A 13692-nucleotide genomic window follows, 5' to 3' on the forward strand; every position below is an offset into this window, starting at 1 on the left:
CAATATTTCTGGATTGCATCGCACTGCCATGCTAGGTGTAGAAACCCGCCCCTTCCATCCTACATCTGTCGCATCGGTCATTGTATTGTAGTTGATAGTTATGTAAACTCACAGGCGTGTAGTTATGTTATGTTATTTAAACTTATAACGCGCACAGCTACTCCAAAGAGTGTCCCGGCGCGACCCAAGGGAAAACAGAGCATAACCAAACTTTAGCTGAAAAGATGAGTTTTTAGCAGTTTTTTAAAACCCCCATATCTTCCACACTGCGGAGTGACAGGGGAAGCGTATTCCAGGCACGGGCCGCAAGCACGGCCAAGGAAGTGCCCCCCAGGCGGTGCCGCTGGAAACCAGGAATCTTCATCAGCCTAAGGGATGAGGAGCGCAGAGACCTCCCCGGGACGTAGAAGGAGAAACGTTTCTGCAAATAGCCAGGGCCTTGCCCATGAAGTGCCCAATGTGCGATGGTGAGGGATCTAAACACCACACGCGCCTTGACCAGAAGCCAATGTAGGGAGCGAAGGTAGCCGCGCACACTCTCCCTAGGAGCGATCCCACCCAGAAGGCGGGCAGCCGCATTCTGGATCATTTGCAGTTTATTAAGGGCGTAGGCAGGAATCCCTACATAAAGCGCATTTGCATAGTCCAAGCGGGACAGGATAAGCGCACGAACCACTGATTCCCGAGCCGCCTGCGGGAGGAGTGGAAGGAACCTTCTCAGGATTCTCAGGAGACCAAAGCAACAGCCAGTCAGTCGCTTTACTTGGCTGGAAAAAGAGAGGTTACTGTCGAAGTAAACTCCCAGGTTCTTCACGGTCTGACTGTTGGACACTGGCGGAGGAAACTCAGCAGGCCAGATCGTGTCTCTGAACCCAGTCGGAAAGTCACCAAACAGCAAGACCTCAGATTTGTCCTCGTTGCATTTTAATTGGGCCATCGCCAGCCACTTGAAGACCGAGGAAAGACACGTTTGCACAAGGGCCACCGAAGACGCATGCTTCTCCCAGGTAAACAAGAGCTGCGTGTCGTCAGCATAGGCAATCACCTTAGCCCCCAGGCCTTCCGCTAGAAAAACTAGAGGGGTAAGATAAATATTAAACAAGAGGGGCTAAGGGAGGAACCCTGGGGAACCCCCGTGCCCACCCGTTGGGGTAAAGAGGCCGCGGGGGTAGCCATACTTGCTGAAGCCGGCCCTCCAGAAAGGACTTAATCCATCCCCAAGCAGAACCAGCCTCCCCAATCTCCGCCAGTCGGTCTAGTAATAATGAGTGAGGGACCGTGTCAAAGGCAGCCGACAGGTCGAGCAGCACTAAGGCTGCTCTCCCGCCGGCGTCAAGACACTCCCGAATTGCTTCCGACACTTCCAAAAGAGCACCTTCTGTGCTAAAGGAAGGGCGGAAGCCCGACTGAGCTGGGTGAAGGAGCCCCACACTCAACATACTCCGACAACTGTCTATTTACTATCTTCTCACAGACTTTAGAGAGGCTAGGGAGAAGAGAGATAGGCCTATAATTCCCCGGAATCGAGGGATCAAGAGTAGGTTTCTTCAAGAGAGGAAGGATTTTGGCCTGCTTCCAAACACTGGGAACCCTAGCATCCTGCAAAGACAGATTAATAATGAAGTTGACTTCTGCATTCACGGTCTCTGCCACTGAGACCAATAATCTTGCCGAGCACGGGTCATCCGGGGAACCGGATTTCAGACCCTGCAAAATTCTCAGCGTGCAAGACAAATCACCCGCAGAAAAATTGACCAAGGAGTGATTTGAGGAAATTACCGCGGAAGCAGGTAACCCCGGCGATACTAGCGAGCCATCTGGATCAGCAGGGCATGAGAAGCTACCTTGTATCTTTAGAATTTTATCCAAAAAGAATTTGGAAAGCGTCTCACACCAATCTACCGTCGCCGGCAGAATGCTGCTCTGAGCTAAGGGGGACATAAAGCTCTGAACGATGGCAAAAATCTCCTTAGAGTTATTCTGAGCCTGATCAATCCGAGTGGCAAAGAACACCCCTTTTGCTAAGGAGATAGCCTTATAATAAATTTTCTGGCCCTGCCTGAGCCGAGCCTTAGCCGCCAGACAGTAATTGCTAAGCCGCCAAGAGCGCTCCAATTTCTTACAGTCCTGCTTTAAACGTAGCAGCTCTGCTGTAAACCATGGTTTAGAGGGCGAATCCCTCGTCCGCCTAAAGGAGGTCGGCGTGGCAATGGCAGCCATAGAACCCTGGAGCCAATTGGAAAAGGCAACAAGGCACTTGTCCAAATCCTGCGGCAGGGACGGCCTATTATCCTCCAATGCCCTGGCAAATTCGGTGGGATCAATCTTCTTGAATGCTGGTTTATTACAAACCGTAGGTCTAACATTGGGAGAGGACACTTCCCATGAGAAGCAAATTAAATAATGATCTGACCACAGAACTGGAAGAGGAACCTTAGTTTTAATGGGAAAGTTCGAAAAAATGGAATCGAGGATATGACCCCCATGATGGGTTGCCTGATCGACCCATTGGGAGAGCTGTGCTAATTGACAAATATCAAGGAGCTCTAGCGTGTCCCTGGAGTCTTTTTGGTCGAGGTGGATATTGAGATCGCCAAGAATCAGATAGTGGGAGAGTCCTCATGGAAACCGCCTCCACACAGGCCTGAAGGAAAACTTGAGCCACTCCTGGCGGGCGATAAATCAAAGAGCCACCGAGGGAGAAGTGGGCAGAGAAGCGAATACTGAAATGTAGTAAGCTCGATGTTTATATTTAAAGTGTATGATCCGTAACCGGCTGCTTGCAGTGATAGCCTCTGTCTGCAGCAATACTCCCACTGCTTGTCTGTAAGTGCGGTGTCTAATTCCAGCCCCCATCCTCTTTTAGCCTCCTGTTGTGTGTATGGAGATCCAAGTGAAGCGGACCGGCATAACATAGACACCGCATGTGCTGCCCCATTCATTTGGAGAAGAGTATGTAATGTGTTACATTTGCTGGGTTCTTGTGGAAATGCAGGGGTGTTTTCCTTAATCTCATTCCGCAGTCTGTTATATAGGAAAGTTTCTAAGGGAGTGCCACTACCTTCTACCAAAAGCGTCTGTCTATCCTTTAACAAACCGTCTTGGTAGAGCTCTCCCATAGTGGTCAGGTTGCACCTTCCTGCATGCTGCTTCCTGAGTGACTGGGGCTAGGTACAAGTACTGGAGAGGAAGCGACGGAGAGTACAACAGAGACTTCCCTGTTTTTTTGGTCAGTCTTTTCCAGGCTAAGTTAGTGCACACTACCGTCAAGTATGCAATGCTACATTCAGGGATGTCCGCCCCAAGGAAGGCAGTGGAAGGGAGAGGGGCCATATACCATTGTTCAATGGCTAGATGAGGCATGAAGGGTGGAGGTTGAACCAATATATGGCGTGATGCACTTGAACACTTAAGAAGTACAGTTCAATATCGGGCGTCTGAAGCCCCCACGTGAGAATGGGAGTGTCAATGTCTGCCAACTTATTCGGGGCTGCTTGCCCCCCCCCCCCCCCCAAGCTAGTCTGATGAGTTGGGATTTGATTTCCCTAAAGAAAGGGCGGCCTGGGCGGTAGGGTATATTGATGAATAAATAGAGTAGTTTGGGCAGCACTACCATCTTCATCAGGGAGATCCTGCCCGCCAATGAGAGTGGCAGTGATATCCATCGACTTATCGAGTCAGTGATAGTGCCCAGAGCTGTTCCATAGTTTGCTCTCAGCGTCTCTTTCCTCTCCCGAAGAATTCTCACCCCCAGATATTTTATCTCCGAGTTGCACCATGTTAGCGGAAAATCGAGTGATATCTCAGGAGTGGATGGAGTCAGGTGAAATATCTGGGATTTGCTCCGGTTGATATGTATCCCTGAGATGTCTCCAAATCTGAAAAATTCTCTGAGGATAGGATTAAGACTAATGCTCGGCTAATGAAGGTAGAGAGTAATGTCGTCAGTATCGAGCGAGACTAGAATATGTCTTGTGGGAAATGGTATGGCATATTCTCTAAGGTGCTGACATAGTTTGGCTGCTAAGGGTTCGTTATCAAGGGCAAACAGCAGGGGTGACAAAGGGCACCCCTGATGATTGTCCCTAGAGAGCTGGAGAGGAAAAGATTGTAGCCCATTCACCTGTACAACGGCAGTGAGTTGGTTCTATAGCCGAGCTATCCAATTCAGATATGATTTTGGAAATCCCATTCTTCCCAATATAGCAAGCAGGAATTCCCACTCTAGTGAGTCAAATGCCTTGGTGGCATCTAAAAACATGGCCACTGCATTTGACTCCGGATCAATATCTTGCAATAGTGCAAAGACCATGCGCAGGTTGTGGGAAGTTGCCCTCCCGGGAATTAACCCCCGTCATCAGCAGGCTAAGTTTAGCTAGTATTTTAGCTCGAATCTTAGAATCGTATTTTATCAAGGATAGGGGTCTATAAGCATCACATTTGCTAGCATCTTTGCCTGGTTTGAGGAGAGATAGTATCAGGGCTTGCTGCATCGACTGCAGGAGAATTCCGTTCTCACTGGCCTCCCCATATATCTTCAAGTATGGGGACCACTTCATCAACGTAACATTTATAAAAATCAGCTGGTAGCCCATCAGGGCCAGTGGCCCTGCCCAAACGCAACTGCATTATGGCCTCCCTTAATTACTCGCTATCCGCAGAGCAGGAATTCCCTACGGTTGTCATTTATCCACCCAAGTGCTGTGTCTTCGAAGTATGCTAACATATCGATCTGGCTTTTTCTGAGCGTGCTTTACAGCCACTGGTAGTGGGATGCAAAGATATTGAGGATTATTGTGGGGTCAGAATGCGAGACACCGGCCTCATCCTCCACACCAAATATGCTGTTCGGGAATTGGGGAGTTCTGATTGTCTCTGCTAGGGCCTTACCAGGTCTCCCACCTTCCCCGTAAATCCGGGCGCGAGCAAACTTAGACCTAAAGAGGATTTCCCGCTCTGATGTGTCTGTGTATTCTATTAACTGTTCCTTTAGCTGTACATGTAATGGTGCTGTGGGAGCCTCAACTATTGCTTTCTTGTTGCTTTAATTGTCTGTTCCAGTTTATACAGTGTTTCAAATGTCTCGCAGTATACCCCCGCTTTTTGTTATGCAGAGTCCCCTGATGGTTACTTTGAAGCTCTCCCATACGCTAGCCAACGTCTGCATGCTGCCGACGTTAGGTGGGAAGAAAGCCTGGATTTCTTGCCTTATCTCCTCCCACAATGCAGTGTCCAGTAATGTTGGGGGTTGGAGCTTCTATGAGCGATATGGAGTCTCATTGGCAGGGGGGGAAGAGCGTTAAAAAGTACAGGGGAGTTGTCTGAGTAAGCCTGGACTCTTTGAGCCATGTAAACAGCCCAACCGAGAGCAACCAATAGTCAATTCTTGACCAGTTTGCATGTACTGAGGAGTAAAATGTGCCCTCCCTATGTGTAGGGTGTTAAACCTCTCCATGCATCTACCATATGTTGTTCTGTTATTATGCTGTTTAGGTGTTTTCCTGCCCTAGCGTGGGGCTCTATGGTGCCATGGGACAGATCCATCTTAGGATTAAGGGCCAGGTTAAAATCTCCCCCCACCAGGTGTGTTGAGCCGATCGCCTATATGCGGCCTCACAAAGCATTGAAAAACAGTGCATTGTCTACATTCGGTGAGTAGCAATTAACAAGCGTAACAGATTGTCCAGCCAATTGGCCCCACATCATGCAGTATCTTTCTTGGGGATCTGTGAGCGCGCCTATGGGACAATAGATGACCCAAGTTTTGATTAGTATGGCAGTGTCTCTCGAGTAGGTTGAATATGAAGCGAAGCATCTATGCACCACCCACTTTCCAGCGAATCCCAACAAAGAACCAGGATCCAAATAGGTCTCCTGTAACATTGTTATTTGGACATTGTGATTATCTAGATAATTAAGCATGTGCCGACTTTTGCTGGGATCACGCAATACCAGCACGTTCCAAGTCAGCAGCCCAGAAAACTTGTTCAGTAAGGGTTTTAGGGATACTCATTTGTGCATTTGTATTGTGAATTTGCGCGACTATACCTGTAGCGGCAGGGTGGTCTCATCACCCATTGTGTATGTCTGTGCTGTCTGCCAGCATCTCCTGTTCTACATGCACAATCACTGCTGCAAAAACTACAAATAAAAAAAGAACCCTCCCTCTCCCACACCCGCGGCCAAATACCGCAGGCGAATATAATCCCCACCTGTGAATGGAGTCCCTCAATTGTTAACAGAAAGGGCCAACATCTACCCCAGCATCTTTGATACATTAGCAACCAGGATTGATAGCATTCTGTAAATATGTAGTTGGTGTCCACTAATATAGGACATTCTAGCCAACAGAAATGTATGCCATGCAGGCAGATCTGTTTACTGAGTAAACCTAAACACCATAATCTAATGGCAACTAGCCTTAGGGGAATAACTACAGAGGGTTGTATACAAGAGAGCCTGGCGGTCCTCCCCGTTTACATGGGGGTGCCCGGAGTAACCAGGGCTTTGGCACCATCTAGGACCTGAGCTCGACAGTACAATCTCGGGGAAAAAAAGGAGGAAAAAGTCAATATTCATATGTTTATGCACTTATAGAAATGCTTAACTTGCCGTTGTGAACCATCCCCACAAAGCAATTATAAAGTGTATAGAACATAATGCTCACAATACAGTTCATGCAGGTAATAGAAGCAGCCAGTCCAGGGTTTTATCCCTTCAGTCCACGTCAAAGGTCGGTGAATTGGATCTGAATTTGTCGTCATCTTTCTCCGATTAGCGGCTACAGGAGAGTGTCTTTTTGAGAAAACCTGTGCCTGTTGGGGAGTGGTGAAGACATGTTGTTTTCCCTGCTGTGTGATGCGCAATCTCGCTGAATACAACATCGCGTACGGGATATTAGCCTGTTGTAGTTTGCGTTTTACAGGGAGGAGTTTTTTACGAGCTACCTAAACCATCAGTGTGAAGTCCGGAAATATGGATATGGAGTATCCGTCATGATGGAGAGCTCTCTTTTCTCACGCCAAGCGAAGCACAGTATCCCTGTCTTTATAATTCAGGAGGCGCGCGATGATGGGCCTGGGAGGGGGGATATCCCGGTGGTGGTCTTGTGGCAAGAGATCGATGGGTGCGCTCTACTATTAACACCTTCGAGAAGGAGGAGGCATCGACTAGGCTTACCAGCAGGTGTTCAACATAGTCCTCCATCTTACCAGTGTTCGCTGACTCTGGCACCCCCAGAATATGGATATTAATACGGAGAGAGCACGCCTTCAGGTCTTTAATCTTTGCCGCGATAACTTTCAGTAGGCGCTCCATGATTTGCATCTGCTCCCCGCCAGAGGTCATGACGTCCTCCAGCTGCGAAATTCTTTGCTCCGTTTCATTGATCCGTCCGTCATGTTTCCCTAGCCTTTGAGTGATGTGGTCCATGCGTACATTCAGCGCATCCACTTTAAACTTAATTGAGTTGAGGCTTTGTTTCATTGTCATTAGCAGAGAGAGGAAATCGGAGTCCTCTAATTGGGAGCCCTCTGCGGCCAATGAGGCTGCATCTCCCTCTGGGCATCTAGGAGTCTTGTGTGGTTCAAAGGGCAGTTGTGCCTGTTTTCCCTCTGTTCTCCCCATATTTGTGTTGCCAGTTAGATAAATTCACACAGGACACACTTTTTAATAGCACAGCGCTATTTTATACTGCTATACGCTGTTCTCTGCGCTGCTCAGTCAAAGTGCTAGATGATTAGGGCAGCGCCAATACGATCCCTTACAATGGCACTTGTTGATTATGTGTGCAGTTATCACTGCTCTTCAGTTTGGTGGGCCAATGAAGTTGTCCTCATTTTGTCCACTGCCCCTGGAGATATGTGAGTTGTTGTGACCTGTGCTCTTAAGCCAGCCCCGGGCGCCCCACAGGCCATATGGGCGGGTACCGTGACCAGCAACGCGCCCCCCCAGCACCCACCGCTCCGTCAGAAGCCCCCCCGCCGACCTATACAGCGGCCAAAGCGGGCTCCCTGCCCAGTAGGCAGCCCCTGTACTCCTCACCTCCGGTCCCCTGTCTGGGAATCAAGGGGAAGGTCCTCGTGCCACCCCAGCCAGCGAGAGACGCCAGCCGAGCCCAGGGTGCCGCGGGACACACCAGCCCGATCTTCCACACAGCAGGCCCTCAGCAACAGTGACAGCTCCAGCCGAGCCTGTTGCACACCTCCTGTCGCACGATCCCTGCAGCGAAGGTGTGTCCGCAGCAATCGGCAGCAACCGGGTGTCTCGCTGTCCACAGCCGCAACCCGGCAGAGGGTGGTCACTGTTTTTTTTCCCCCTTCGCTGTGGCTCTCGCTGGGCTCAGCTCCGATCTTAATTTTTGTATACTGCTGCCATTTTGTCTTAGCCACGCAGCCCAAGTCTAGCCACATCGTCAGTATGCCTGCCGATCCCGGCAGCAATTGTTTTCTCCTCTGCGTGGTTAGTGCCGAGTATCCCATTACCAGGGCTACGCTTTCTGCTCGCCCCAGCGGCCTTCTGCGGCAGGATTATGATGGATTGTTTCCCCAAACAGCAGAAGCCTCACCGAAGCGTGGCCATCTTGCTAGCCGGCTCTCTAGCGCCCCATAAACCAACCTTTGACTAAAAGAATGAACTCATTAATAAGTGACGCTAAAATGAAAAATGCCAACTTAACCGGACAGTCTTAAGTAACAATTTTGTTTCCCTTTTAAGCACATTGCCCTATATAATATTTATGTTTATTTAGCCTACTTTATTTCAGTTTGCATTGGCTTCATTGTGTGGTTTTCATACAGTATTCACCATTTTGTTTCAAACATGCACTGTCCTATGAAAATGCACTCTTGAACCAGCCTACATTAAACAGAGAGGTGATACAGCCCATACACTGAAATCTATTCAGCAAAGGAATAAACCTAAAAAATAATCAACTAATATAGAGTAAAAAAGAGACTGAACTACTTACAGTAATGATATGTCAACTAACCCACTAGTATGTATTTCTCCCTAATACCCCAGGGGTGGTGTTACAATAGTAATTTATTGAAAGAAGGTGAAGATATGAGAATTATTAACATATTAGCATTTTTACATAGAGATTTTGCTCTACAGACAAACATTTTATAATCTGCATGTTTTATTAGATTTTTTTATTGTCTATGTTTTAGGCCTATATTTACACCTAAAATTGTCCAGATGGCCGGCACATGTAAATGCTTGCTATTTCATTCTATTCAGGTTTCATGTAAAGGATGTTCAATTCCCTGTTCCAATTAACATTTGGGAAACATACAGGCCTATGGCTGCTGAATCATTCATCCTTGGTATGTAAGTTACTTTTTTCTCTACACACCAGAATTTAGTCTAACTCTCCAATTCAGAGATGAAGAGATTTACTTGGGGGCCATGGTATTGATTCAGAGATATCCACAGACATTTCAGCAATACATTTCCGTGGACTGCTCAAGCATAAAGGATGCCTAGAGCTGAAACTCCCAGTGAGTCCCAAAAAAGGTTTGTGATGACCCCTTACTCATCTCAGCATTTGAACCATGTGGTTCTATCTTAGTTGTCAGTCTGGTTGCTTTCTCACTCTGTGGTCAAAAGAGTATTTTGATCGCAGCTGTTGGAGTTGAGGCTTCTACAGCACTCTCAAAACAGAATACAACGTTCTTACAACATCAGAGAAAGCAAACTCTCTCATGGGAGATTAGCAGGTTATAAGGCTAATCCTCACAAAACAATCCAATGCTGCCCAATGTAGCCCTGATGGAATCACCCGAGATCATGGACAAAAAAACAGAAAAGAAGAAGCAGGATAATTATTGACCGGGTCTTCAAATTGCTATTTGTAAAAAAATTACAAGACTTACTATGCACTTGTCAAAGTTCCTTTTTACGGTGACCAGAACATTTCCCAGTGTGGTGCTAAGGAATGAGGCTGGATCCACATTTTCTGCGGTTAACACGTGTTGACTCATCTTAACCAGCATGTACAGGGAGTTGAAACTGTCAATCTTGTCTCCCAAGGCAATGAGGTTATTGAGCTCTACTTCAATGCAACGAAATATTTTTGTCATCATCTGACGAACCATGTCTTTCCTGTAGCAAAACAAACATTTCAGAATCAATTGCACTGAATTAGCAAAAGTTATTGGCAATGTTAATAGGCCTGCACTGACAGCCAAAAGTCAAGACCTACTGCCTTTGCCAACGCTTGTTTAGAGCCTGCATGCAAGTTTACACTTTATGTAACGCCTACTGCTGGCACCTGGGTGCAATCTAATTTACAGTGAGAAGCTAAGTAACAAAATAAACATAAGGGAAATACTACTTACCAGTATGCATCTGTTCTCGGCATGTAGAGCTGCAGATCCACACACTAGCATAGTAGATCGCCATCTGGTGTTGGGCTTGGATGCTTGCACCTTGTTGTTGTCCTGGAAGAAGTCTTTATAGTAACGAAATAGGTGACTCCTCCCTTGGACGATAGTGCGCATGGGCATCAACTCCATCCTTAGATTATCTTTCGCCATGATGGGAAATGATGGAGTTAGTATAAGCAAAAAAAGAGATGTCCATGCGTGTATTTCTAAGTAAGATAGAACTGGAAAAGATGCAGGTCCCAGGGAGGTGGATGGGCGTGTGTGGATCTGCAGCTCTACATGCCGAGGATAGATGCATACTGGTAAGTAGCATTTCCCATTAGAGGCATATGAGCTGCAGATCACACACTAGCATAGACTATACAGCAGTATCTCCCCTAGCGGTGGTCACCTGTATCGGTTGCAGCAGTTTGAAATAAAGTTTTAAGGACAGCTTGGCCCACAGAAGATTGTTGCTTCGTGTGCACGTCAACACAATAGTGTTTAGTGAAGGTGTGTGTTGTAGACCATGTGGCTGCCTTACAAATGTCTTCTAAGGGAATGGTCCCTAAGAAGGCCATGAAAGCCCGTAGTTTGAATGTCGAATGCGCTCTAGGGGGAACTGTTAATGTGCGTTTAGCTTTTTGGTAGCATATTTGGATACATTTAAGTATCCACCTTGCAATCCCAGATTCGGATATGGGGTTACCCTTATGAGGTGGAGAGAAAGCTACAAACAATTGTTTTGTTTTGCGAAAGGATTTAGTCAATGTAATAAAGAAGGGCTCTTTTAACATCTAAGGTATGAAGAGCCCTCTCCGCTACGGAGTCAGGGTTTGGAAAGAACACTGGTAACTCTACTGACTGGTTAAGATGAAAAGGAGATATGACCTTTGGAAGGAATTTTGGATTTGTCCTGAGAACCACTTTGTTACGATGTAATTGTAAGAATGGTCCTTGTATGGTTAAAGCCTGGATCTCACTTACTCTTCTGAGGGATGTGATTGCAATAAGGAAAGCTACTTTCCATGTAAGGAACTGCAGTTCGCATTTATGTAGAGGTTCAAATGCGGTCCCATGAGCCTAGTAAGAACAATGTTTAGATTCCACACGGGGGAGGGTGGTAATCTGGGAGGAATAATTCGTTTAAGTCCTTCCATGAAGGCTTTGATTGCAGGTACTCTAAAAAGTGACAAGTGTTGTCGGTTTTGTAAGTAAGCTGCAAGTGCTGCTAGATGCAGACGTATGGATGAGTATGCTAAGTTACAACTTTGCAAATGTAGTAATTAGCAAATGATGTTTTGGATGGAGGCATCCAGTGGGTGTATATGATTGTTAGTGCAGTAAATGGCAAATCTTTTCTATTTTGCAGCATAGCAAGCTCTAGTAGTAGGTATTCTGGCTTCTTTGATATTGTTCATGCAGTCTGGTGGAAGGTTAAGGTAACCGAACTCTAGGACTTCAGGAGCCAGATCGCCAGATTCAGTTGACCTGGATCTGGATGTCTGATCTCTCCATGGTTCTGGGTTATTAAGGACAAGGAGAGACGTAGTTTTTGGTGTGGAACTAGTGAGAGTTCCAATAGTGTTGTGTACCACGGTTGGGGTGCCCATGTGGGAGCTACTAGGATCAGTTTGAGAGATTGTTGCCTGAGCTTGCGTACCACTAGTGGAATCGGTGAGTGGCGGAAAAGCATACGCAAATCTGCCTGACCAGTTCATCCATATCGCATTGCCTTTAGACTGCGGATGTGGAAACCTGGCGGCGAAGTTTGGGCATTTTGCGTTTTCGTGTGTGGCGAACAGATCTATTTCTGGTTGGCCCCACATTTGGAAAAAGGGTAATAGAACTTGGGGATGTAGTTCCCACTCATGAATCTGTTGTGTGTCGACTTAACAGATCTGCAATCTGATTGTGAACTTCTGGAAGGTGTTCTGCAAGTAGGTATATGTTCTGAGGAATGGCCAATCTCCAAATGCTCTGTGCGAGCTGGGACAGCTGCAGAGAATGTGTGCCTCCTTGTTTTTGTATGTAATACATGGCGGTCATGTTGTCCGTCCGGATGAGGACAGCCTTGTTCTGTACATGTAGCTGGAAGGATTTTAGTGCTAGGAATACTGCCAGCAGTTCTAGGTAATTGATATGGAGCACTTTTTGTTGAGTGGTCCATTTGCCCTGAGTTGTGTGTCCGAGGAAATGTGCTCCCCATCCTGTGAGTGATGTGTCTGTCATGAGCACTATCTGTGGAAGAGGCTCGAGGAACGGCCGCCCTTTGGACAAGTTTGTTATGTTCCACCACTGTAGAGAGTGAAGTACTGGGTATTTTAGACCCAGCGGTGCAGGGGCACACACCCTATGACTTCTGGGTTCACCCTGTTCCAGACCTACAGAAACACAGAGTCTTCTTGGTGAAGTCAAAGATTCGTTTATTGGCTGCAGACCAATTACAGGTATCCTAGAAGTACAACACCGTGTATGTTCTCAGGAGACTGCTGAAAATCATAGGAACGGGCTTCTCCTTAAATACAAAATATCATGCTTCATGCACACATTCCTTGGTTTACGATATGGCCATTACAAGTATACATTACAAACGAAAAAGCAGAGTCATGATGACCATCCCACATTCCAGTTCGGCCAGCCCACAATGATTTACACAGTAAGGTTCAGATCCCACATCGGATGTCAATAGACCCCCCAATAAACACGAGCATCTCCTGTTTTGGGAAACAAGTCATAAAGCAGGAACAAGCAGGTGTGAAAGAGATTAGCCGGAGGATTGTATAGAATGAAAGGGTTTTATGATGGGTCAAGCCCTGATGCTAATCACAGGTGGACGGAGGAAGGGGAGCTCGTGAGACCGGTTTGACCTGGGGCAGCAGAGCCAGCTGCCCAGGTCACAGAGAAGTCAGAGAAGAAGCCCATGTACTGTGAGGCCCGTATTTACTCCATTATAGCCTATGTGAGGGCAATGACAAGATGGCCACTGCTTCCAAAATGGAACCCGCGTAGTGAAGCAGAATAACGTGTACACAGTGCATTCATAGCTAGAACGATATATAAAGCACTCGTACATGCCGCATTTACCATTTGCGGTTTGTTAATACCAAGATAGACAGGGGTAGGGCCCTGTCCCCTACGCGGTCCCGAATATTAAAGTACGACAGACCCTCCTTTTGCCCTTACATAGGCAATCACTATACTCATCTTAATCCGAGTCTAGGTCAATGTTCACAAAGTCATGGAGATGTTGCTGTAGCATCATCCTATTACTTAGTTCGTCCCTCGATACAGGTTTCCTTACACATAAGGTAGCACGGAGGCC

At 47.0% G+C, this 13692-nt stretch overlaps 1 protein-coding gene across 14 annotated transcripts in view; it reads right to left on the reverse strand.

The window, feature by feature from the left end:
- EXOC1 (exocyst complex component 1) overlaps positions 1 to 13692 on the reverse strand; it is a 330473-nt gene that overhangs the window by 58861 nt on the left and 257920 nt on the right. For all 14 annotated transcript variants that reach the window (XM_085642066.1, XM_085642062.1, XM_085642061.1 and 11 more), the window contains one exon: positions 9876 to 10104. In XM_085642066.1, coding sequence (XP_085498192.1) covers positions 9876 to 10104 — 229 coding nt within the window. The remainder of the gene's footprint in view (positions 1 to 9875; positions 10105 to 13692) is intronic.

Source organism: Triturus cristatus, chromosome 2_2, assembly GCF_964204655.1.
Source record: "Triturus cristatus chromosome 2_2, aTriCri1.1, whole genome shotgun sequence".
Lineage (NCBI taxonomy): Eukaryota > Metazoa > Chordata > Amphibia > Caudata > Salamandridae > Triturus > Triturus cristatus.